The sequence below is a fragment of the Alosa alosa genome, chromosome 4, assembly GCF_017589495.1.
Source record: "Alosa alosa isolate M-15738 ecotype Scorff River chromosome 4, AALO_Geno_1.1, whole genome shotgun sequence".
Classification (NCBI taxonomy): Eukaryota; Metazoa; Chordata; class Actinopteri; order Clupeiformes; family Clupeidae; genus Alosa; species Alosa alosa.
This window is the reverse complement of record NC_063192.1, coordinates 6,790,528-6,816,992: the sequence shown is the minus strand read 5'-3', so window position 1 is coordinate 6,816,992 and position 26,465 is coordinate 6,790,528. Positions and strand designations below refer to the sequence as shown.

General features: G+C 42.4%; 1 protein-coding gene across 2 annotated transcripts in view; it reads right to left on the bottom strand.

Moving 5' to 3' along the window:
- Window positions 1–26,465, bottom strand: part of cntn3a.2 (contactin 3a, tandem duplicate 2) — a 49,856-nt gene that overhangs the window by 1,553 nt on the left and 21,838 nt on the right. For both annotated transcript variants that reach the window (XM_048241621.1, XM_048241622.1), the window contains 11 exons: window positions 25,923–26,050; window positions 24,201–24,370; window positions 16,756–16,873; window positions 15,440–15,598; window positions 14,958–15,107; window positions 14,281–14,351; window positions 12,452–12,686; window positions 11,535–11,647; window positions 10,431–10,617; window positions 3,846–3,958; window positions 310–475 (listed from right to left, as the gene is read on the bottom strand). In XM_048241621.1, the coding sequence (XP_048097578.1) occupies window positions 310–475; window positions 3,846–3,958; window positions 10,431–10,617; window positions 11,535–11,647; window positions 12,452–12,686; window positions 14,281–14,351; window positions 14,958–15,107; window positions 15,440–15,598; window positions 16,756–16,873; window positions 24,201–24,370; window positions 25,923–26,050 (1,610 nt within the window). The remainder of the gene's footprint in view (window positions 1–309; window positions 476–3,845; window positions 3,959–10,430; window positions 10,618–11,534; window positions 11,648–12,451; window positions 12,687–14,280; window positions 14,352–14,957; window positions 15,108–15,439; window positions 15,599–16,755; window positions 16,874–24,200; window positions 24,371–25,922; window positions 26,051–26,465) is intronic.

Sequence of the window (26,465 nt, the reverse complement as noted above, 5' to 3'; positions counted from 1 at the left end):
TAAGGAGCTGGGCTAGCATGCAGTAACCAGAACGTTGTGGGTTCCTTGTAATAACTGATGTATGTAAGTTGCTTTGGATAAAAACGTCAGCTACATAAATAAATATAAGAATGAGGTGAAATTAAATTATACAAAAGAGGGTATATATGAAGTGAAACTGAATTATACGAGTATACTCAGACAGAGACAGTGACAGAGAGAGAGAGAGAGAGAGAGAGAGAGAGAGAGAGAGAGAGAGCACAGGACAGAATGAACTTCCTCAGGACATAGAGACAGGAGCACTGGAGAGGAGATAGCGCTGGGACTTACTAAGCTTGTGGACGGAGATGGTTTCTGTGGGGATTCCCTCGCCTCCATCGCTCAGAGCCCTGACCTGGATGACGTAGTCATCATCGGCAGGCAGCAGGATCTCCACTGTTGTCTCATTTGTGGTAACACTGTTCAATTCTCTGTGCCTCCGTCTCCAGTAGGACACCTAGAGATCGATGGAGCCAGTTCAGTTTCATTTCTAAAGCACCATAATATAAAGTACGACTCAAGGTGTGCTACAGACCCAGTTTGAACATGAATCTTGATCCCTATAAGCAATGAGGGCACTCCTCTGTGGAAAGAAAACTTGTGCCTAGTGTGCTGATTCACATGTCTATATTACTTTATGCTATGATTATATGAAGAGTGACGCTAGGTGTTGTGGACTTCAGCAGCCAATGAGAATTGGACTTCAGCCCCTGAATTTTCTGATTGGTTGATGAATTGTGGAACAAACATAACGTTGTCGACAGTTTTGAGCGAGCACACAGACGAAGTTGAGCGAGCGCAACAGAGATCTCCTGAGCTAGCGGAGGAACAGTTTATGTGAGCACGTACAGTGAAACTGAAAGAAAGGGGGCTGATGTTGGCCATACATATTGATATTAGCAAACAGGCAAAGACATTTGTGGAGCACAACATAGATTCCTGTTTGCTCAACTATTAGTTTTTTTGTGCTCAAGTTTCATTTTTCCTCAAAATATAATTTGTGTGCTCGCTCAAAATATTTTTCTGCGCTCAAATTGTGCTATTGCTCGCTCATAAAAGTGGAACAAATGTAACTCCATAGACATTGGGCTCTAATTTGAAATCACAATGTGCAAACAGGTTTTGATGCTAATGCTGCAGGAACTAAACCTTCTCTAAAGGTTTCATTTTCAGTGAACCTTTAGGGAACATTTCCTGAATGTTGTGTTAGTTGGGCACTGGCCATCATCAAAGTGTCACCACAAGGCTCAACATATCATTACAAGTGTCAGCCAACATGGACAGGATCCCTATGGAGATACAATGGTGTCTGTTTACCCCCATGAAGGTGAAGAAACTGTATAGGCTAATACGAATGTTTGACATTAGCCTTTGTGTCCACATATGAAGTTGACCAAGGTGCTGAGCTGTCTATCTAGACGCACCCTAGCGGCGGCAAATTAATTTGCTCAGCCTGTACGTCTAGTATCAAACCATAGGGATTTCTATTGGCTGACGCCGTGGACGTCATCCAATCACAGCGCTCTATTTTGTTAGAGAGTCTTAAGGGGGGCTTAACAGGATAACGACAGTCCTGCGACGGTGAACAACAAGGAAGGTGGCTATGGCGAACGAAGAGCGGTTGTTTGAATCGGCGTTGGCGTCAACTTTGGAAGTTTCTTTGAAAGTTGAGCAACACAATGCACTTAAGTCATTCCTTTTGAAGAAGGATGTATTTGCCGTTTTGCCGACCGGATACGGATATGGTCGTAGCGCTGGCCTATTGCATGCCTAGGCAGTTTGAAAGACAATTCTCTGCCCGCCCCTTGGATTAAGTGAGGTGAATGGTTCGATTCCAGACTATACATTTCAATGATATAGGATGGCCTGCCAGGCTAGAGCTGTCTTGCTTAGCTATCTCAATACAGAATGGATTCTTGATGTTTTTGTCTCTAATGAAAGTACCAAAAGTCATCAAGAAAAGGGCTCAAGTCGAAAAATGTCCCCTTTAAATCTTACAATAGCCTTGTTTACATTGACCGTTTTTTTTGTCGTTCTGATTAAACTATTCCGACTGAAAAATGTGTTGTCAGTTTACATGGGGTACGTTCTATTCCGATCAGGTGCTCTCAAGCACTTTAGAATCTTTGATCGTAATAGCTGTTTTTGCCTACTTTTACTTGAGAAGATACAGCAGTCAATCCGATTGACCACATACATGGGTGTTCATTCAGAATAGGAGCAGACTACACCACCTCTCATTCCGATTAAAATTCTGATCGGAAAAGGAATTTTCATTTCGATTGAGGTGTTTATATGACCATTTTTATTCCAATTGAGCTGTTATTCCGTTTCTAATCGGAATAGAAGTGTCCATGTATTGCACAATTGCTGTAACGCTATTTGTGATTCTCACGGTTGGGGGAGGTCGAAGTTCAATTCTGGTTCTCTGTAGATGGGTAGAGTACTATTACAAGTTAGTTGACCATCAAAATGACTGAAGCTGTTATATTAAGGTTAAACAAACTTTCAATTAAGGACCCTTAAAGGAGAATTCCGGTGTGATATTGACCTAAAGTGTGTTGAAACATGATACCGAGTGTGAATGTATGTCTCATAGCCCATCTCGGCTTGTCCCCTGCACTCCAAAATCTGGCGCTAGTTAGCCGATGCTACCAACAGCTTTTTCAATGGTGGTGCTTCGGCATCGGGCTAGCCATGCAAATAAATCACTGTTTTACACCATTTACGAGGCTCAATGTATCTCCACTCTTCATTGGTAGACTTCCGAGGGCCCTGACATTTAAAACGAGACATTGAGAACTTTGAAAAAGCACTGGTAGTTTACTTACAAGACGATTTATACAGACAGTCTCTTCACGAAGTTTAGCGTTTGCAGCCATCTTGAATTTAGTCACGATAAGTCGAGCAACGAGTAAGAATGAACAGGTATGATAAGGGATCAGATTCCAAAAATAATTCAGTGGAAATGCATGGATTCCAGTTTCTTCAATCTCAACAGGATGAAAAGTTGAAAATGATACATTCTCTTTCAAAACCTCATAAGAAATTCCTTCCTATATGCGTTATGGTCATCTGCATAATATACAGGAACTTGTGCCACTGACAGCACTTTCACAGTCACTTTTATGTGATCGTTATTCCAGTAATATAATAAGCGGATTTTTCACATTCTATTGCGGATGTCACACGGACAGCAGAGTTGAATATAACACCTTTCTGCCTCGACGCCTTATCAGTAGTCACGTGACGAATGTGTGAGGATGGAGACCGCAAAGAAAACTAATGTGTGTCTCTTTCAGAGCATTGCCGCTGATGAGCTTTGAAGTCTGAATTAGACAACAGGAGAATGGACATCACATTTCCCAGAAATCATTGTTCTAAGCAAAGAAGACATAAGAGAAGGCATCAAAATATTTTGGAAAACATTTGGTCATTTTGTGTTAATTAAATGAATTACATAATATGTTTCAGTATGACTACTTGCTTTCATAGCAATAAGCTTAATTCAGGAGTCTAGCAAGTAGGAATTTGTGGATTTGTCGTACAGTAAATGCAAACGCAGAAGAACTATAATTTTGGGAAGAGCAGTGCTTGTCCATGCTACTCATATCATCTCCAATTCCTTGGTTAGAAACACATACATTTCAGTAGAATGAACATTTATTTGTGAACTCACAGTGCTATTAAACTTTTAGGAAATTAATTAGACAATAAGAAATGAATTACCTTGGGTAGGGCACTGATGCAGTAGCTACATATAGCTTTGTGCATGGAAAGATGCCCACGTGCTTCCTACCTCTTTTATTTCTATGCTCACAACTTACCTGGTACCCTGTGACCTCTGACTCCATCTCCATGGCGACCACAGGATCCCAGTGCACGATGAGCTTGGAGCCAATGAGGGTCCACTCCACATTCTGCGGTGCCTGACCAGGGGCTGCAGAACAAGGACTCGTCTTAAGTCACTTCACACCTCTCACAGAGGAAAGATCCCATACAAATTCATTCACATTCAAAGCTATATGTCCATACATGCATTCAAAATATTTTAATTTCCCATATAAGATACTAGATCCAATTATTTGTTTTCCAAATATATGGAGAAGTTTATGTGTGAATATGTGACAGACTTATATGTAGTCTGTATGTATGGTGGCATACATGTCCATACACTAGATTCCACTACTTATTTTCTAAATATATGGAGAACTTTATGTGTGAATATGTGGCAGACATATTTGTAGTCTCCATATGGTTGGCATACATATCCATACACTACATTACATTACTTATTTTCCAAATGGAGAACAGTGTGAATATATGTGTTTATGTCTTGGCGTCACAGGTATGGTGTCGACTATGCTGCCTTATGTGTCAATGTTTTGTGTGGAGCGCTTTGGGTTGCACTATGTGCATGAAAAATGTGTGAAGCCAAAGCTACTTTAAATATAGGGAGGGAAAGTGAAAACCAGCGCCCCAAGTGGTTGCGTTCCTATCGAAGAGCAGCTCCAATGTTAAGTCCCATAGACCTATTTTAAAAAAAATATTGTGAAGCCAAATCAGCAATGTTATCCACCAAAAATATTTTTCAGTGTCTATACAGTAATAATATTCTAACTGTGAAAATGTCAGACCCTATTTTGCCTTATTTAAGAAAATCGAAATTGCTCCTTTTGTTTCATAAACGAACTACAAAAGAAGTCACGTGACTTTACCCTTCAACGTTACTCACGGTAGCATGGTTTGTTTATTAGCCTGGTTAGCATTGACACTTAACACTTACAGCTATCTCTTTATGTGAGTAGAAGCACAACACCAGTTATCCTGACATAAAGGTTATCACCACGCGGTTTACATCACGTTCCGTTATTACAAAAATATGTTAAGCCAGTTAAGCAAATTGCGTATTGATCAGTTAGAGATTAAAGCCCAAACATGTGGACGTCACATGCAGCTGTAGTTCCTTATCACCGTGTTACGACAAAAACTCAAAACAATTCAACTGATCCTAAAAATAAGGTATGACCACTTGAAGCAATAGAGGTGACCCCATATGGAAGGCATTAAATTAAGATCCCAATGTGCACCGAGATATATTTTTTCTAAAAAAAAAAATCCCATCCACTCCGCTAAACTCTAGGAACGCAACCACTAGATGGCGATGAGATTACTTTCCCTCCCTATAACGGATGCTTATCGCATCTTGATATGCGCATGCGCACACAGCAATACCCATCCCCCACCCTGGACTGACATTTGAACTCCAACCACGGTGACTTCAACCAGAGACGGTTGATAAAGCGAGACGATTCATAAGAGGGTAAATTCTGGCACGTTGTGACGTGGGGTTCGAAGCCGTCACGCCCATTTAGGAGTCTAGCGGGAGGTCCAGTGTCTATGTATTCCTATGGGAGAAATGAACATTTTCACGGAATATGACCAATCCCTTAGCCCTACATTCAGCGATGTAAGTTTTGAACCCATTTTCTAGAAGCCACATGTCTCCCTAACATTCCGACATTGAAATTGTATTTTCCAACGAAACAAATAAAGACAAAAATAGCTTTGTTCGTGATCTGTCACTGTCTCCTCAAAGCTCTGGTGCACAGCCACCTGTTCTCAGAGGCTCTAGATTCAAGATTCAAGATTCAAGATTTCTTTTATTACATCTCATTATAGGTTTATAATAGAGTAAAATTTGTTGTGTTTTTTTCTCCTCAAAAAATAAATAAATGAAAGGGTGTGTGTGTGTGTGTAGGAAAAAAAAAAGTGCCTTGTTGTCTTCAGCATGAGTTCAGCAATCTAATTGCTTGGTGAAAGAAACTACTTTGGAGTCTGGTGGTATGAGCTTTCAAGCTTCTATATCGTTTGCCAGATGGTAATAGCTCAAATAGTTCATGGTTGGGATGACTAGGATCATTCAAGATTTTTTTTTGCTTTCCTAATGCATCTTCCCTCATATAACTCCAGTATGGAGGGTAGGTCACAGCCACATATGGTCTGTGCTGTACACACAACTCTCTGAAGTGCTTTTCTATTGTATTGAGAGCAGTTCCCATACCATGCAGTTATGGTCCCAGTCAAGATGCTCTCAATGGTGCCTCTGTAAAAAGACCTTAGGATCTTGGGTCGCATACCAAACTTTCTCAATCGTCTGAGGTGGTACAGACGTTGTTGGCCTTTTTTTACAGTGTTCTGAGTGTGACTGTCCCAGGTGAGGTCTTCTGAGATGATAACGCCCAGGAACTTAAAGTCTCTCACCCTCTCCACTGTCTCACCATTGATGTTAATGGCTTCAAACTGTTGTTCTTTCCGTCTGAAGTTAACTATCAATTCCTTCGTCTTGGACATTCAGAGACAAGTTGTTTCCTTTACACCAATTCATAAGGTTGTTGATTTCGTTTCTGTAGGCTGTTTCGTCATTGTTTGTGATTAAACCGATTACAGTGGTGTCATCTGCAAACTTGATGATGGTGTTATTAATACACCACACAGTCATGCGTATACAAGGGAGTAGAGGAGAGGGCTCAGAACACAACCTTGCGGAGCTCCCGTGCTGATGGTCAAGGAGGAGGATGTGATGGAGCCCATTCTCACCACCTGTTTTCATCCAGAGAGGAAGTCCAGTATCCAGCTACATAGGCCGCTGTGCATTCCTAGACTCCTGAGCTTGCCGTCGAGTATACTGGGGACAATGGTGTTAAAGGCCGAGCTGTAGTCTACAAACAGCATCCTTACATAAGTGTCTTTTTTCTCCAGGTGTGTGAGGGAGGTATGCAGTGCGCTGGTGATGGCATCATCAGTAGATCTATTCTGTCTGTAGGCAAACTGGTGACGGTCAAGCGTAGGTGGAATCATTTTGCAGATGATGTTCTTCACAAGCCTTTCAAAACATTTACTCCGCGATGGAGGTGAGGGGCACAGGTCAGCCAGTCGTTCAAGCTGGTGATTTGGTTTTCTTAGGCACTGGAACAATAACAGATGACTTAAAGCTGCTTGGTACAACACACGTGGACAGGGAGAAGTTGAAGATGTCTGTAAACACACCAGCCAGTTGCTCTGAACACACTTTGATTACACGGCCTGGAATCCCATCAGGTCCTGCTGCTTTCCGAATGTTGACTTGCTTGAAAGATTTCTGCACATCAGCCACTGTGAGCATTAGGCCTGGGTCAGAGAGGTGAGAAATGGAGGGGGCTCTTACTAACGTGAGAAATGGAGGGGGCTCTTTTCTAACGTGTATAGAACTGGTTCAGCTCGTCTGCAAGTGAGGGGTGAGAGACTTGGATGTTGGATTTCTTCCCCTTCAGATCTGAAATCATGTGCAGTCCCTGCCACATATTCCTTGAATCATTCCCTTCCAGCTGTTCCTCAATCTTGTGCCTATATTCTCTTTTTGCTGCTTTGATTGTTTTCCGCCGGTCATATCTGGCTTTTTTCTCCAGCTCTTTGTTTCCAGAGGCAAACGCGACAATCGAAGCTCTGAGAGCAGATTTTACTTGGCTATTTATCCATGGTTTTGGATTTGGACATTTTGACTGTTTTTGTTGGAACAATATCTTCTACACACTTCTGTATGAATCCTGTGACTGTCTCTGTGTATTCATCTATATCCCCATTTGATGCATCACGGAACATGTCCCAATCAGTGCATTCAAAGCAGCCTTGCAGTGCACTGTCTGATTCCTCAGACCAACAGCAAATGGTTTTGACAGTGGGCGGGGCTCTGTTTCAGTTTCTGCTTGTAAGCTGGAAAGAGCAGGATAGAAGAGTGATCCGATTTGCCAAGCGGTGGGCTGGAGGAGGGGTTTGTACCCATTGCGGAAGGAGTATAGCAGTGGTCTGGGGTGTGCGATTTCCACGTGTGTTTACATCTATGTGCTGGAAGTATTTGGGCAGTATCTTTCAGAGAATGCGTGGTTGAAGCTGCCTGCAATGATAAAAAAGCAGCCTCTGGATGTAAGCTCTCCGTTTTGCTGATAATCGTGTACAGTTCTTTTAGCGCCAAGCTGCATCCGCCATGGGTTGAATGTATACGCGGTTGCTACAACAGCCGTGAATTCTCTTGCCAACCAGAAATGGACGGCAGAGAATGGTGAGATATTCTATGTCTGGAGAACAAAAGGACTTGATTGAGTGGATATTCTTACTGTCACACCAAGCACAGTTAACCATGAAACACACCCTCCACCCCTGACTTTACCCGAGTAGTTTTTTTTGACCTGTCGGTCCGAAACACAGAGAAACCAGTGGGGAGAAATAGCATGGTTTACGCATCTTCCGAGACAGATGATATTACAGTCCCTAATTTCTCTCTGAAAGGAGATCCTTTACGCTAACTCGCACATCTTATTGTCCAAAGACTGAACATTGGCCAAAAAAAGGATGCTTGGGAGCGTGTGGTCGATTTGCACGTCGTCTCAGTCTCACTAATACACCGGCTCTCCTACCTCTTGGCGGGCGTCATACCGTCCATGGCAACAGTGGGGAAGATCGCCCTGAGTGAGTCGCGGGGTCCCAGTTTAGAAACTCCGGCCCACATGAGCTGACAGTGAGTTGTTTATGTTCAGTAATGTCTCTCTGTCATACTGAATAAGACCGCTTGCTTTTTGTAGAAAAATGAAGTATATACATAGTAATGTTATCAAAAATAGATAGGAAAAATGAGGAGCGAAAAAAAAAGCTGCCATTTTCGGCGCTATTGTTACATATACTCTAGACTCAGAGATGGTTGATAAACTAACCTAACATATTTTTGCTAGAACTAGTAGACTACCACAAAGTTGCTGAACATATGTTATTTCAGGTTTGTTTGCAACAATATATAAGTTTAACCAAAGTTCTTAGCTGCTAGCTAGCTAGCGAACATTCCCATTCACTTTCCGTTTTCTGTGTTAGCTAGCTAGAACGTAGCTAGAGCTAGCTCGGTTAACGGGGCAAAATGAAATTATTCATTCCGTGTCCGAAAGAGTGTTTCATTGGCATCACACACAAACAATGACTGTAAAATAGTATACAAAATGATATGTATATGTTATTATTGCTTATTCAGAGAAAAGTTTATGTTTTGACATGCCTATTTAGGAGTCTGGAACTAGTGCCATTTCGTTCCATTGGTGAATCGCCTTATGATTCATCTTAGTTAACTATAGAATCTTTGCTTCAACCGTCATTTTTCTGTCCTGTCATGCATCAGACTGTGTAAGCTGTACAAACTCTGCTGTCATCATATCCAAGGTGAGAAAGCCTTTAGTAAACGGGAATTAGTTAGAAAAATATGGTTTTTATTATGTAATGTTAACCAAATCCGTTTGTTAACAGTCTAACCATCATAGAATTAGCTAATTAGCTATATTGCCATATATCACATTTTTGTATGATTTCCCTCTGTCTACGAGACTCTGTTAGCTTTTCCTTCTCTCTCTCTCTCTGTCCCTCTCTATCTCTATCACTCTCTCTTTCTCTTTGCTTTCCTGCCACAGCTGAGGACGTCTTGGGGACATTCTCTTAAACAGGTCTTACATGAATGACACTGTTATCTTCGGTGCCCGTCAGCAGCAAATTTGCTAGCGCTGCAGCCACAGACATCCTGTCAGACATACCCCGTCCACAACACCCACCCCCCCCTCTTAAAAATGATACACACGCCATAAGGCTCGACAATACCACGCGACAACTGTAATTTTCAAAGATGCAATTGGGAATGCATTCTTTTGGATGCACACATGATGTTTACAATGCATATTACTAACCCACTGCAATGCTCCAAAGGGCCATAATTTCTCATGACAGCCAGTACAATGGGCCTTTTGAAGAAAAGTTTTGCGGTATTTACAAGGAAGTTTCCATCTCTTAATACAGTCTAACTCAAGTGAAAGATGGATTTTTCTTTGCACATGTTCGAGGACACTGATGGACAGACTGACTGTAATTGGCTGCGAGAGATTATGACTCGCATCAATCAAGCCACAGGCTGCTTGCAGTTTAAACAGTCCAAACGGGTGTTCCTGACACACCAACATTTCATCGCTGCTTTGAATAATCGATGGTGAGTTTTTTTCAGATTAGCTTCTGCACATGTGCCAAGGAGTGGGATTGTTGGCTGAGCTGCAGCATGCCGCTGTCATCCTGCTGTCATCTATTATATTCTACACAGCTGCCATTATCAAGGTGGTAATCTTCACACAGATTGAAAGTGACAAAAGTGTCACCATGTTCATTTCTTTTGAAATATACGAATTGGGATTTGAACGCCTTTTTTTCATATTTTAAATTGAGAAATGTTTTCAAGTTACGGAAGGTCAAAAAACAAAAATCACTGCCCATGCATGCAAAAAGAAGGGTGGGCAAAATTTCCATCTTTTTAGTGGCACATTTCCTTTCCTTTTGTCTGTGTCATGAATACTCACAGAATCGTTTGGTGGTGGCGTTGATTGTGGGTGAGGGCGGACCGGTTCCAGCTGTGTTAAAGGCGCTCACGGTCAGAAAGTACTGAGTGTGGCCCGTCAGGCCACTGACATAGACAGATGTCTGATTGCCAGACACTCGCACTTTGCCCATCGTCTCAGGCTTGGTGTCATCTTCCCAATACACTACCTGCATTCAAAATGACAGACAGAGAGAGAGAGTGAGAGAGAGGGGGGGGGGAGAAGAGAGAGTGAAGGAGGGGAAGTAGAGAGAGTGAGGGAAAGGGATCAAGAGTGAAGAGGGAAAAAGAGTGGAGAGAGAGAGAGAGAGAGGGGAAGAATAAATAAGAGTGTGTGAAGGGGACAAAGAGATAGAAGAGGAGAAGAGTGAAGAGAAGAATAGCATGATAGAAAGTCAGAGAGAGAGAGAGTGTGTGTAAGAAATACTTACAAATACAGAAAGAGAGAGTGAGAAGAATAGGGCAGGCAGAAAGGGAGAAAAAGAGAGAGAGAGAGAGAGTGAGAGAAAGAGAGAGAGAGAGGAATAGGGCAGGCAGAAAGGTAGAAAAAAAAGAGAGAGAGAAAAGAAAGAAAGAAAGAGAGGAATAGGGCAGGCAGAAAGAGAAAAAAAAGAGAGAGAGAGAGACAAGAGCACATTTCCCTATTCATCCTCAGGTTCCAAAAAGTGGAAGTTAATAACATAATCCATTGCATGCATCGTAGCGGTGCTATGACAACGGAGCGGTTTTGTGCTCGGAGATGGAAGCAGTCTGGTTGCAGGTCTTGAGGTGAACATAGAATATCTTACTGCGAGTGTCGTGCCTCTAACACAGCTACAAGGGAAAAGCCTCTAGAGGAACTGTGCCAGTGGGAAATGATTGTCGAAATGAATCAATGCCAATCTTTTTGTGATTACTCATTGGAAATACAAAAGTCTTTCCAATGAGGAGAGATGGAGTGTGTGTGTGTGTGTGTGTGTGTGTGTGTGTGTGTGTGTGTGTGTTTGTGTATGTAAGAGGTGGGTGGGTGGAAGGGGGGGGGGGTGAGACAAAAATTGTTATTACATTTCAGGCACCTTTCATTTTCACTAAGAGACAGGAAACCCACCTCATAGCCAAGAACTCTTTCAGGAGAGGAAGCGGCGAGAGGCAGCCAGTTCACTTCGATCTCTGAGGCAGAGGCACTTCTGACCCATACTCTGCCTGGCACGCCACTGGGCTCTGACCAGACACAACAAGACAAAGATGAGCCCAAAGACGAGGTGTTATATGTGTGTGTGGTGTGTGTGTGTGTGTGTGTGTGTGTGTGTGTGTGTGTGTGTGTGTGTGTGTGTGTGTGCAGATGTTGTGGGAGAGAGAGAAAGAGAATGATACAAAGAGAGAGAGAGAGAGAGAGATATGTTTATGTGTGTGTGTGTGTGTGTGTGTGTGTGTGTGTGTGACAGAAGAGAAAAAGGGAGGAGAGAGAGAGAGAGAGAGAGAGAGAGAGAGAGAGAGAGTGGCTGTGTTTGAGTCTCAGTGAGCACAGACAGACTTAACACTGATTATTTAAAAAACAGGAACACTGCTGGAAATATAATCTCTTCCCTCAAACAGTAAATGACTGTCCTTTGCTTTGATGGCCTACGTGGCTGACACAAAAGAATATTATCTGTACAAAAATTCAATTAAAGCTCTAAGACACTGACAGAAAACTGTCTCTGCCAGACAGATTCTTCCATTCCCCTTCAGCTCCCCCCGACCCCCTCCCCCTCAAATGATATCCAATTGGCCATTAAAAAATGTACCTGGAGTCACAATGTCCTCATCAGTCTCTATTTTTTTCTCTCACTTTTTCTCACTCTGATGCTATGAACAACACACACACACACACACACACACACACACACACACACACACACACACACACACACACACACAAAAGAAGATTTGTGCTTTGATTTTCAAAATGGCAGCGTGGCTCGGTTCCAGGTGGCATTCTGTGCCATGCCGCCGACATCACCCGCCCGGCGCTAATGATCTCACCCTCCTCGGCAGAGAAGACGGTGGTGACGGCACTGAAAGGGCCCTGGCCTTTGGTGTTGTAGGCGCCCACTTTCACGCTGAAGGGGTAGAAGGGGGCGATGCTGTCATTGCGGTAGACATAGCGAGACACGCCGGGTGTGGAGGTGACGGCGTGCGTCCAGGTGACCTCACCCAGCGGCCGGAAGGCGATGATATAGCCAAAGCCGTCGCCATTCTGCAGTTCCTCAGGCACAGGCTGAGAGGGAAACACAAAACTATAGTGATATTAAAACACATACGGGACAGCCTACGAGTACAACCTAGCATGTTTCTATAGTGATATTAAAACACATACGGGATAGCCTACAAGTACAGCCTAGCATGTTTCTATAGTGATATTAAAACACATACGGGATAGCCTACAAGTACAGCCTAGCATGTTTCTATAGTGATATTAAAATACATGCGCCACAGCCTACGAGTACAACCAATCATGTTTCTATAGTGATATTAAAACACATAGCCTACAGCACAGCCTACGAGTTCAGTCTGCTATACAATGCTAATGCCGCAGCCTACGAGTACAACCTAGCATACGATTGTATTACAAGACATACTCGTACCTACGGCCGAATTACAGCCGTGGAGATATCCTTTACCAACCCCACTCCCACTCGTGTCATATTGTTTCATTAAAACATACAACACGGCCAATTAGTTCAATCTACTATAATAGAGCCATCACAATATTAAAATGTATGGACCCTTTCAAGAGAGTTCCATTATCAGCATCATAGTTGGCCCCACAAGAATTCCTTTTTAACATTCCATATGTTATCTTAATGCAGAGGAAGTAGATAGGGGCCCAAATAGAACGTTCAAGCATTGTTTTTGTTTTTATTGATGAAAGGGTCTGGCACAGCTTACAAGTTCATTATGTTATACTACCAAACTGTAATATATTAAAACATATAGTATGTGGCAGAGCCTACGAGTACAATCTGCAATTATTTCCAATATCAAATAGCCTCCAATACATAAATATATGGAACAGCATAAAATATTTACTACAGTGGTATTAAAATGCATACGGGTCATTCCACGTCAATTCAACCAGGGCCCACGCAGGGGACAGCTATGACCATGCAGGATTATCCAGACCAAACATGATGATTTTGCTACATAGTATTCCTATTTATGTACCAGCATGCAAAATTTGAGCCTCCTACATGGTTTAGTTCTTGCGCTGTGGGCTTGTGAACTTTGACAAAAAAAAAAGAGGCCGAACAAAATCGACACCCCCCTCCCCCTGTAAAACTGGCTGTATCTTGGAAAGTATTAATCTTACATAAGAGTAATTTTACAGTGTGTCTCCTGGGTAACATAGGTACACCTGGTAATTTTTTCAGAATTTTTTGAGCCCTAACTGCGTGGGCCCTGGTTGAACTGACGTGGAATGACCCGTACAATAAGCCCTTCCATATGTTTTAGTTCTCACTTCTGATATTCTGCGATAAAGCTCCAGTAATAGTAGCGATATTAACACATTTAGGTCTGAATCCCTTCTCCCCTTCTGTACCACCAGCAAAAAAACAACTCCATTACATTGAGCAGAAATGACAGCATCTCGTGGGATTGGAGTTAGACTAGCGAAACTAGCCCGGAGCCACGCGTCAACGAGCGAAATTATAGGACCCTTGGGTCCAAGCGGGGAATGGTTATCCGGAGGAAACAAACACATTTGCTTCTATTCAATTAGGCCGAATGGTTACCTCATGCAGATCTGGGGATGCAGTGACAAGAGGGGGGAGGAGGGTGAGAGGGGGTTATAATGCAGACGGATGACTAACCTCCCACGTTATTACCAACTCTGATTTGGAGCCTCCTCCACCGCTGACATCAGTGGGGGCCGTGTCGGGGACTGAAGATGGGAATGAGATAAAGTCGACTCATCAGAGCGCTCGCGCCAACACACACACACACACACACACACACACACACAAACTGTCTGCCAGCCAGCGCTCCCCTTCCCACAGTGTTCTGGCTGCTGTAATGTGTGTGTTTTGTGTGTGTGTGTGTGTGTGTGTGGGTGAGTGTGTGGGTGGAGAGGGTAAGTGAGTGTGTTTGTGTGTGTGTCTGTTCTCTGGTCTGTATGTGTATGTGTCTGTGTGGGTGTGTATGGGTGAATGTTTCTGTGTTGATGTGTGTTTGTATGTCTGTAAGTGTGTCGCAAAAGCACACAGTTTAACTAGCGTTCATTTTCAGCTTGGCACAAAACTAATTGGCTGGCAACAGGATTCACATCCCTGTTGAGATATGTTCTACTGTATGTAGAGGGACAGTGCTCTTGAAGGCCTCCCTTTCAACATTCACTATGAAGAAAACATTTAAAAGGTTGCATAGGGGCACCCAATGTTCAGTAATTGTGCTCTATATATGCATTCTGAAGCATTGCACACAGGGCTCATGCTTGGTTCTTGGCAATGACCTTGTCCGGTCATTTAGGCTGTGTGCACAACAGTCTCACCGGAATCTTCCGTGCGGGTCTTGAGTGAAGCGGGACTGGGCTCCCCCATCCCCACGCTGTTCCGTGCCACCACGCGGAACTCATACTCCACCCAGGCGTTCAGGTTCACCACGGTGGCCGTCAGCGTGTTCCCATCGATCACCTCAGGGACTGCAGAGACGGGAGAGAGAAACAACAGGGGCCCATCTGACAAACCACACGGCCAAACGCGCTGACGCCAGCACCTGTCTCCAGCGCTCCGCGTCACAACCACACAAAAAGTTGGGAGCAATTTCCCCCTGCAGACACTTTTTGAACTAATTCAACTTCTTGTGCTAGATTGAGTAATCATGTTTCTCTCGGTTTTGAAGTGTCTATGTCCTCTCAAGTGGCATTTTTTTTTTCGAGACACAGACAAAACCCACTTTGGATGATTCAGATTTATTCTAAAGCTGTGGTTCGCTTGCATTTCTGCGAGTGTGGTGGATAATTCTGGATAATACCTGTGTCCACCGCCTGCCAGCCCACGGTGAAAGGGGTCTTGGTCTGGAGGATGTATCCCACGATGGGGCTGCCATTGTCAGGGCCAAGCTTCCAGGAGACCTGAGCGGTGCTGTCCGTGATCTCGTCCACCGTCACGCTGTCCGGGGGGCCTGGGGGACCTGGACAGACAGTAATTAAATAATGTTAGCTTTTCCATTCCGCACACACACACACACACACTCTCTCCGTTTCTTCTCCTCTCCTCTCCATCACTCTCGATGACCTCATTAAAGCCTTACTCATACAGACGTGGGAAGGAATCATCATAGACGCTCTCAGGACGCCTCTTTCAGCCTTGTTACATCACGCCGCGTTTGCCACAGGCATGAGCGCTTGTTACAGACTACGCAAGAACTCCTGTACAACGTGGAGTGCAATCAGAAGCTACTATAAAGACAAGTAATCTCCTTCCCTTCCTCTTCCTTTACTCCTACAGTGTTCTCGTGGGGGCCAGAGGGAATGTGTTGCTCTGTGTGATTAGAATACATGTCTGGGGATAACTTGTTGAAACTTCCGTCTTGACTTACACAGAAATGGGCTACAGATGAGGTTGGGTTTACTTTTACAATCTGCTAAGGAAGGTGCTTGACAAAAGCACCATTCACCTCTGCTGTATTCTGTAGGAAGTAAGATTGCTACTCTTAGCTTTGCCTTGGAGACACATTGGATTTGTTCTCCAATGTCAAAACAGGCCAAGGTACCTGTCCAAATTTAGACCAAATTTTCTGCATAACAATCTCTTCTAGGCATGCAAAATATGCCTGCCCCTAAAGGACCACATTTACTGCACCACTGTGCAAGATCTGTGTAGGATGAAACAATAAGCATACAGTATTAATTTTCTCATAGGTCAGAGAGAACATTCATTGCTCTGAAACATGGAATGCCTGTCAAGCAAATGTTAATTGAGAGGTATTGATCCTCCCAAATCTCATTATTGCTCTCTGATAAATTGTTTTGATATGCTGCCTTCATTTAGAAAACACTAATTGAACCTAAAATCAGCAATCAATTCATTATTCAATTATGCTTTCATTACAGTGGAACGAGCCAAGACAAGCCAAGCTGTAAAGGATTTCGGTTAGTGGAGCTTGTCGGCAAATGTTGCACATACAAGCAAACCCCCCGAGGACACAGACTAAAACATATGAGAGGGCTGATCAGCAGAATCATAAACCAGCTTCCACGTGCTGTTGTTTAATACTGTATGTCTGGCTTTATTTGGTCATAAATCCTAATTATCCGCAGCAGCAGAGGAAGGAAGTGGGATGTTCACCTTTGACGACCAAAACCGCAGACGCTGAGAGGCTCTCGACATCTGTGTCCACCACACACACGTACGTCCCAGCATGCTTCAGCTGGATGTTCCGAATCATCAGGTCACCCGCTGTTGGCTAGCACATGGAACACAAAAAGCAAAAAATAACTGTTTACAGACATAATTGTGGTAAATAAATGTTGCATGTCGATTAAGATTTGTATTCCAAGCAGCTCCATGGGCTTCCAACACATGGAAGATTTCTATATAGGTAACATTCATGATAATTTATGCTATGTTATTCACACAGCCAGTGTGACAGTTCTATATGGATGCCTTGGAGCCAGTAAAGTGTTTACTCTGGGGTGTGAGGTGTCCGTGCTGAGAAAACAACCCTTTGGCTGTCCCACCGGCTGCCTCAACTATGCATAGGCAGGCATTACACACAAACCTACTGGATAAAGGGAACCAATTACTTAATTACTCGAGAACGAAGGAGCGGCTCCACCATAGACACAACCAGCGGCACGGCTAAATGGAACCAATGGGGCGTGCAGACGAGGCGAAGAGTACAGGCTATGATGATGCACAGATGATCATTCAGCAGAAATGATGAGTGGCAAATGAATGAGTCTTGCAAAAAAAAAAAAAAAAAACATCACAGCTAAACGAAGAGGAGAAAAAGGCAGATTCAACAACAAAGAATTCTCATTTTGACGTATTAAAGGAATCCATCTGCACAAACAAAAGTGGGGAAAGTTCTATGACTACACATGAGGAGCATTTCTACCTTTGGATTTCAGCATAATCAAAAGCTTGAACTCTTGGGAATCCATATATGACAACATTTTTCATGTACAATCTGTATAGTGCTTTACATTGTCAGATTAATCTTACTATGACTCAATTAAATTAGATCAAAAATGCAAAAAACTGCAGTGTATATCCCTTAGCAATAAGTAGATGCAGCATATTGGGTATTGAAATATTTACAGGAATCCCTAGAAATGGAACATTCATGTTGTTTTATCCAATATTAGTCTTGCTGATGTATAGTCCATCTTATAGACACCCACTGAACCAACAAAGAAAATGCAAAAATTGTCAGTATGCATTTTGGGTAGCCAAAAGTCCTATGGGGAGTTTCCATAGAGAATTTTACAAAAACGCATGAGCATATCTTGGCAAATAATGGTCTAAAGTACTAATATTTCATTCTATATTGATCTACTTTGAGATACAGATTCACAAGACCTGGTAGTGGGCCTCAGTTGTGTTTCCAAGACAAAATAAATTACCAAAAGGGCAGAATGTGGTCATTTCCAGAGATGTACAAAACCGCCTAAAAAAATCATTATTTTACCCTTTGCCACTCTCTGACAGTTCATCACACAGTCAATCTATTTATACCAAAATAATCTACTATCCCTCTGCTTTCAAAAGAGGTCAAGCACTTGAATATAAGTCAAAGTATGTGGAAACAGGGCCATTGTTAGTAAGCGGTGTGCAATTTCGAGCAAAAACTCAAAATAGGGGGGTAAGTGTAAAGATTTAAACAATATAGGCCTTTACAGTATATCCGTGTATATCACACACATAACCACCAACTCTGAAAAAACACTTCTATAGGGAAGAACAGAGAAGGACCACAGGAATGCCGAACAGATCCTCCGGAGACCACTCAACTCCTCTCTCAAAAAAAAAAAAAAAAAAAAAATTGCATAAACTGAGAACAAATACTTTCATCTCATGCTGCACCTTAGCTCAGACAATGGTAAATGTGTGGTTAATTTGCCTCTTTAGCTGCCTCAGAGTTGGGGAGAAACCGTTTTCCGTGTGTCATTATGGAAATGAATTCTGCAGAGATGAGGAGTTTGACTGATAGTCCCGGTGGACCCGTGAGATGAAAGAGTTTGCGAAAATTGTATCTCAGCACTGATAACCATCAGCAGCAAACAAGGACACACAAAGGAAGGATATTTGTGAATATGGGCAACACAGTCTTAAAGCAGTTTTGAAGTTCATACAGAGACACGCACGCTGTGAACTGAAGACTTGTGACAGTTATTCATTCCAATTACTTTGGTGTGATCAGTGAGCAGTACTATTTAGAGAAGATCTTCAGCAAACAGAAAAAAGTGGGTTAGATTTAAAGGGGGAGTGTATACACAGAAATGTCTGTACACTTACAGGATTGTACACATTCACACACATAACATATACACACACACACCTAGGTTGCTAGGTTACAGGGACGCTGGCGAGACACGCCGCTCCCTCTGGCGTCATGTTTTTGTTTGTTTTTATGTAATGTTCGTAATTTTATGTAATGTCATGTTTATTTTTTGTATTGGTTTGTCAAGTTAAATGTTTTCCCTATTTATTTACGTTATTTTTTTAATAGTTTTCGTGTTATTCTTAGTCCTTTTTACTGCTTCTAATTCAGCTGATGTCGTTGACGTTTGTCCATTGGGAGCTTGCTATGGCTAGCTTTTGCCCTAGCTGGGCATCGGACATCCTTCCATCCATCCGTGAGCGGTGCTGCACTTCACTGTCTGGTCGAGGGGATCTCTCGGGACAGCTGGACCTAGGCTACTCTGCGAAAGATCTGCCGTGGCCGCCGAGCTGTGGCTGACCTACGAGCTGCCATGCCAACTAGAGCGCTCCGCTCTAGAATCTTTGCTGCAGACTAACGGTACCGATCCACTTGCACGACACTTCATTTTGCCGTAACGGTACCGATCCACTTGCACGACACTTCATTTTGTCATGTCTCATTCCACTCTAGTCCTATGGGTGACGTCAAGCGACTTTAACGCGCCCGCAAAGCATTCCGGGAAGGCAGCGCTGCATTTGAAAATATGTCGCGTGTCAAAAAGCTGGGCGAATCCCATCTTTATGCAAATGAATCCGTTGAACGCGAGGCGACTCTCCAATGAAAGGACGAGGTTGTAGGTCCTTTGTTCTACCACAACGGTGGCTGTGAAACTTTGGTTCCGCTTACAAGACAAATAATGTTTTAACGATCTCTTCCACGACCACCTAGTAGTCCATAAAACAAACGAAACTAGGATTTGGATGAATATATTGACTGTTGGTGTTTCTGGTGAGGATTTGAGATTGCATTGAGTAGTTTAAATAAAACAAGATTTCCAAATGGCTTGTTTAGGCTATTAATGTGTTGTATACTGTTAAGTACATGCCTAAAATTGTGGTCCATTTGTGGAAAAGCACTTAAGATACGTTAAAACAAACTGAGTATGAGCTGGTAACTGACATTTTAAACAAAACGCCCACATACGACTGAACGTGGGGAGGCAGCGCGACATCTATAGGGAGGGAAAGTGAAAACCAGCGCCCCAAGTGGTTGCGTTCCTATCGAAGAGCAGCTCCAATGTTAAGTCCCATAGACCTATTTTAAAAAAAATATTGTGAAGCCAAATCAGCGATGTTATCCACCAAAAATATTTTTCAGTGTCTATACAGTAATAATATTCTAACTTTGAAAATGTCAGACCCTATTTCGCCTTTTATTTAAGAAAATCGAAATTGCTCCTTTTGTTTCATAAACTAACTACAAAAAGAAGTCATGGATGACTTTCAACGCTCAACCCTTCAACGTTACTCACGGTAGCATGGTTTGTTTATTAGCCTGGTTAGCATTGACACTTAACACTTACAGCTAGCTCTTCATGTGAGTAGAAGCACAACACCAGTTATCCTGACATAAAGGTTATCACCACGTGGTTTACATCACGTTCCGTTATTACAAAAATATGTTAAGCCAGTTAAGCAAATTGGCGCATTGATCAGTTAGAGATTGTTGCCCAAACATGTGACGCCACATGCAGCTGTAGTTCCTTATCACCGTGTTACTTAATACAAAAACTCAAAACAATTCAACTGATCCTAAAAATAAGGTATGACCACTTGAAGCAATAGAGGTGACCCCAGTGCCTAACATATGGAAGGCATTAAATTAAGATCCCAATGTGCACCGAGATATATTTTTTCTAAAAAAAAAATCCCATCCAGTCCGCTAAACTCTAGGAACGCAACCACTAGATGGCGATGAGATTACTTTCCCTCCCTATGCGACACAACAAAATGAAGTGTCGTGGAAGTGGATCGGTACCGTGACGTTAATGGTGAAGAGCTACAATCTCACGGAGCAACAAACGGTCGCCAAAGATTGTTAAGGCGGAGCAAGATACTTCGTCGTAGTTCATGTCTATGGGCTTGAAATGGGGATCGAATCCTGTCTGCATAAAGAGGCGTGTCGATGACGTATTGACGAGCGTGAAGTTGCAACCGCCAACAGCAGCGCAGAAATAACCGGGCGACACCTGATATAAGGTTGATTTTCTCCAGACTGGATTGCTCAAAAATGCTAAAAATGTACCTGAAATGTTCAGAAGGGTTTGAGGATCATGAAAATGTGCCCGAAATTCACATTCCTAACTCTATAGAACCAAGACCTTAGCATATGTGGTGAAATTCTGAGCTATGCCCATAGACTTCAATGGAGCAGTCGCTGCCTCTGCTCTGCATAAAGGGGGATTTTGATCCCCTCGTATGCGATCCGGGTTCCCGGAAGTGGCTCCTGGTGAAATATCTTGCTCCGCCTTAACAATCTTTGCGGTCGCTGTTAAAAGTCCATCTACACGATCGCTAGGGCTGGGACAACGCGTCGACGTAATCGATGACGTCGACGCAAAATATGCGCGTCGATTCATTAAGCATAATGTGTGCCGCTAAATATTTTGAATTTTACACCTTCAGTGTTTCCCATACGTTAACTAATCTGTGGCTGGGGGTCACGAAATCATTGAGCTGTGCTTTTTACACACGCAGCCTTTCCTTGCCCTGGCCACTCTCTCTTGTAACGATCCCGCTGCTCATCCTCTGCATGTGCATTTAACAAAATATTCACGATTGTTGTTGCAACATAGAAGCATTGCATAGAACACGGTGGGCTAAACTGCTATTAAATCCGCTTAGCATCGTGACCATGCTGGCAAATTTGTTCAAAACTGCTGCATTAAAGTTAACTCTGCTAAGGTCTCATCACAACATAGTAGCCTACATTGAGGAGACCAAACTAAGTTAAGTTATGCAATCAAGCAGTATCTCAAAGCTAACGTTAGAATACTGTTCGGATGTCAAGTTTAGCATGCTTACTTACATCTGCTTGTCAATTTCGTTACTCATGTAGGGCTCATTTTATTGACTCTGAATGTTTGCAAAATCCCAATGTAAATGGAAAAGTGTTTTCCAAGACTCAAAAGTGCTTGTCCCAAGGAGAAGTAGGCTACGAACCGTTATTTGAACTAACTACGTTATGAATTGCATTCACACATCAGCAGCGTTTTAACAGTGTTAACACAGATAATGAATGCGTAATGTTAATTGCAGGGATTCACAAACGTCGTCCTAAAGTGACAGGCACTCAATTAGACCTACTGAACTGAACTGAATGCTACTTCTGACTAAGAATGCATTACTTTGCACTTGTATAGTCTTTTATTTTGGAATCTTAAGCGCAATAAACATATATTCCAAATTGGTTTGTTTTCAATTGGAAAATGTTAAGGAATTCATGTTTTTTTCATTCAGATATGTAAATCAACATGTTGCTATTAGTCAATTAATGGGGAGATAATCGAATCGAAATCGAATCGGACTGAAAAAATGAATCGTTAGATTAATCGATGCATCGAAAAAATAATCGCTAGATTAATCGTTTAAAAAAGAATCGTTTATCCCAGCCCTAACGATCGCCCACTACTTCAGACTGTGCTTCCAGTGATCTGCAGACTGCAGTCTACAAGGCCTAACGTTAACGTTATCTCCAGACTGCCAGTGAATTCACCGGGTTGGTCAGTTGCTAAAGAACTTTGTTGGCGTTGCATGTGAAGACACAGCTCTGTGCGCAGTTTTCACGGATCATCATTGCCCTTGGACATTTTTCAGCTGGTTTGGAAATTGGACTAAGACCCCGTTTACACAAGCATGTGTGTTTTTATAAATGAAGACATTTCCCTACGTTTGAGCCTTTCATTTAGACGCAAACAGAGAATTCGCCCCGTAAAACGGTTATCCAAAAAAAGTCCGGCCAAAGTGATTTTTTTGGAAAACTTCGTTTATGCGTTTGATTGTAAACTGTGGTAAACGGAGTTTTGGGCAGCCAACGTCACAGTATGCAATGTGCGACCAATGTTTACATTTACATGTTCTCACGTGCGATTTCACATTTTCGGGCTGAGGTGATCATGGATGCGCTCAGAATAGCCATCGCGTTTATGTTGGTGCAGACCCTTTTTGTTGTATCGACAACAACTTGCTTTACCGCTGCTATCCGAAGAAGAGAGCACACTTCCGTTTCCGGTGGCTCGGGCAACTTTTCAGGCTTCTGATTGGTTAATGTGAGCTTGAGCTTATCGTTAGACTGCCACTGTGGTTTGGCGTGCTCATGACAGCATGTATGTACACGGGTTTGTGTAAACACATTTAAAAAAAAACGGTCTCTTGTAAATGCAGTTTTATTTGCAAACGTAGATGGCCAGATATTCGTTTAGGAAAATACCCTGGTTCGTGTAAACGTAGTCTAATTTTAACATCACTTTTCCCACTTTTTAAATATATTTATATATTTTTTTTACTTTTTATTTGTTTATTTGTTTTGTTGTCTGTCTTGTATGTCTTGGTGTCACGGGTACGCTGGCGACTACGCCGCTCTGTCCGGCATTTTTTGTATTTGTTATTTTTTAAATGTATTTGTCATGTCTTGATATCATGGGCACGCTGGCGACTACGCCGCTCCATCTGGCATCTTTTGTCTTGTTATGTGTCTTGTTTGTGGAGCGCTTTGGGTTGCACTCTGTGCATGTTTAAATGCGCTTTAAAAATAAAACTGACTTGACTTGACTTATACACAAACATAATCAGACAGCAACACATTGAACATGTGATGATCAAAATATCCTTGAAAACAGAGTTAAGTGACACGTGTAATTTACGTATAAAATAACAGACTCTCATCATCGATCCAGGCAGACCTTACATTGACAGTTCTAATGATGCTTGCATTGAATATTCTTCTCTCTCCTAATATTAATTAATCTCCACTGGGGAACAGAATGGCAGCATATGGATTTTCAAACGTTTCAAATGTTATGCCGTTCAGCAAAGCTAGCAGCGCTTCCAGCAAGCTGACCCATTAAAAGTCAGCAGAGGACGCCAGCTTTAGTGAGTGAATTTTATTATTAATAAAAAGTTTTGTAGGTCAACTGTACTCATGGAAAAACGATGGAAAACAGGTAGGACGACTTTGCCCTGAGGGCGCAGACATAATGATCGTTTAAAAAAAAAAAAAAAAAAAAACACACACACACACACACACAAACAAATGGACAAATAAATAAATGAACAATCACTCTTTTAACATCTCGTTCCATACTCACCCCTCCCACGTGTTCGAAGTGTCGGTCCACCTTGCTGATGACTTGGCCGTTGAAAGCCCAGGAGAACGCTACATCCAGGGCCGGGTCGCACGCCACCTGGCAGGGAAGCACGATGCTCTCGCCCACAATGATCTCCATGTTTGACGGGCCCTGACTGATCCTCGTGGGCTCTGCTCCCAAAGCACAGCAATCCAATGGGTTAGTGTCAATATAAACAAGTCAGCAGCACATGCGGGCACATCCGTCAAATGTATTCATGTCAGAGGGTATGGATCCTTCCCTAGTAAACGTTTATGGTGATTGGAGTTGCATTCCTACTTTGAAACAGATTGGATGTTTTGCTATGTGGGTTATGAGCATGAGCATATCCCCCGCCAATAAAACGAAAATATAATTTCTTTAAAGGTATTACATGGCTCCCCGGGCAAGGAAAAGTTAATAAATAGATGAAGTCAGTTGGGCTTGCTGCATCATAACATTTCACACAAGTGGCTTGGCAAACAGAACTTGGCAGCTAATATACAACCCTGTTAAAATCACTTCATGATATAGTAATTATGTAAAATCCTTGGAAAGGCCCAACACTACCTCTTAATGTTGAGTCTCAGTTAGCTGGGAGAGTCAAAGCCATTTGTCTATAGGAATGCTGTTGACAACAATCTTTCAATAGCACTTTGCTCTAAAACTCTACATTAATACAGTCAAACATACTGCTTTCCTGCATGTTTTGGCACTTTAATATTATTTTCTTACAAAACACTGACCAGAAACCCTTCACGAGTGAGAGTGGGGTTGGCAAGGGATATACCCACGGCTCTACTTCAGCCGTATGCATGGGAGCCGGAGGCTGAGTGCCGAAGGTAAGCACAAGTGTCCAAGCGGGAATGAGATTTTGCATTTCACGATGACTGATGGAAAACCTCTCATCTTATCAGAAATTAATAAATAGTTCGACCAGACCCAACTAACTAAAAAAAAAACCCTATGTGAATCGTGATCATGTGGTCTGAGAAGCTGTGCCGGTTTCATTTCCATCCATGTGAATCTATGGGATTCACACAAAAAAAGCAGCATAACCTCAGGCACCGAGATGGAGCAAAGAACTCCTGAAGCATCCTTGGACCAATGAAAACATTTGATCTAGGTCACCAAAGGTGACTTGAGCAGGAATTAAAATGTATTTGGGGCAAGCTCAGGCTATCCATCATAATGAGCAGAACAACTTAGTAGAAACTCTCAGTACCAAGAACCCTACCAAGAAACTAGTTTCTATATGGAACTTTTGTCACATCAGAAATATGTTAAAGGTGCCGTGTTGAGTTATCTAGAACAGAGCCACAAGGCACTCTTCCAGTGACTTGCCTTGTATTTAATATAGCTCCACATGTAGAACAAAGTGATATTACAAGAAAGCTGGGCCGATGCTAGCTGTTTTTGCATGCTACATTTAGTGGGTGTCTGGGCTACAGTACACCGAGTTCTGATCTCTACCATAAGAAACATAAACCTACACTACATAGTCATTATAGAAGGACAACATTGTGTAGTATGCAAAACTAGTCCTTGAGGTCTAAGAGCACCTGGAAAGAGGAAAAGGTCTCTAGTAATGGAAACAAAACAAGTAATAACCTCTGAAGGCTCCCCATTGATAGAAACAAACCATTTTTTTTTCTGAGAAAGGATTCACTTACAGCACAGTGTCTTGAAAAACAAAGAGCTCACTTGTGACTAGCAGTCTTCCGGAGGTGCTGGCAGTCCCAAACTGGTTTTGTGCCAGGCAGGTGTAGGTGCCTCCATCAGTCTTTGTCAAATTTGTGATTTTCAACGTTCCATCAGGAAGAATAATTACCCTACAAGATAGACAACAAATTCCCTTCTCATCAAATCACATCTATCTCAGGAGGGGACAATGCCATTAAGAGATGTGCTTATCATAGATACTACAGCAATGGAGTACCAGCATAAAACATCTTTTGCATAATTCTGTAAAGCTTGGAGATGGAACAAATGTAGCACATGCTGATTGAACCTCATCAGCCATAAGAAAAATAATACTTATAAATCCAGATTTAATTATTTTGCAAACTAAAAGGGGAGAATGACTCATTTACACTGTCGTGGCAATTTCAGTGTTACAATTGTCTCCAGAGTATTTTGATTTAAGATATGCTTTATCTTGTTTCATTTGTCGACACAGCACAATGTTATATCCAAAATCAAATTAAAGAAAAAAGTAAGAAAAACAGGCAGAAAGAAAGAAAGAAA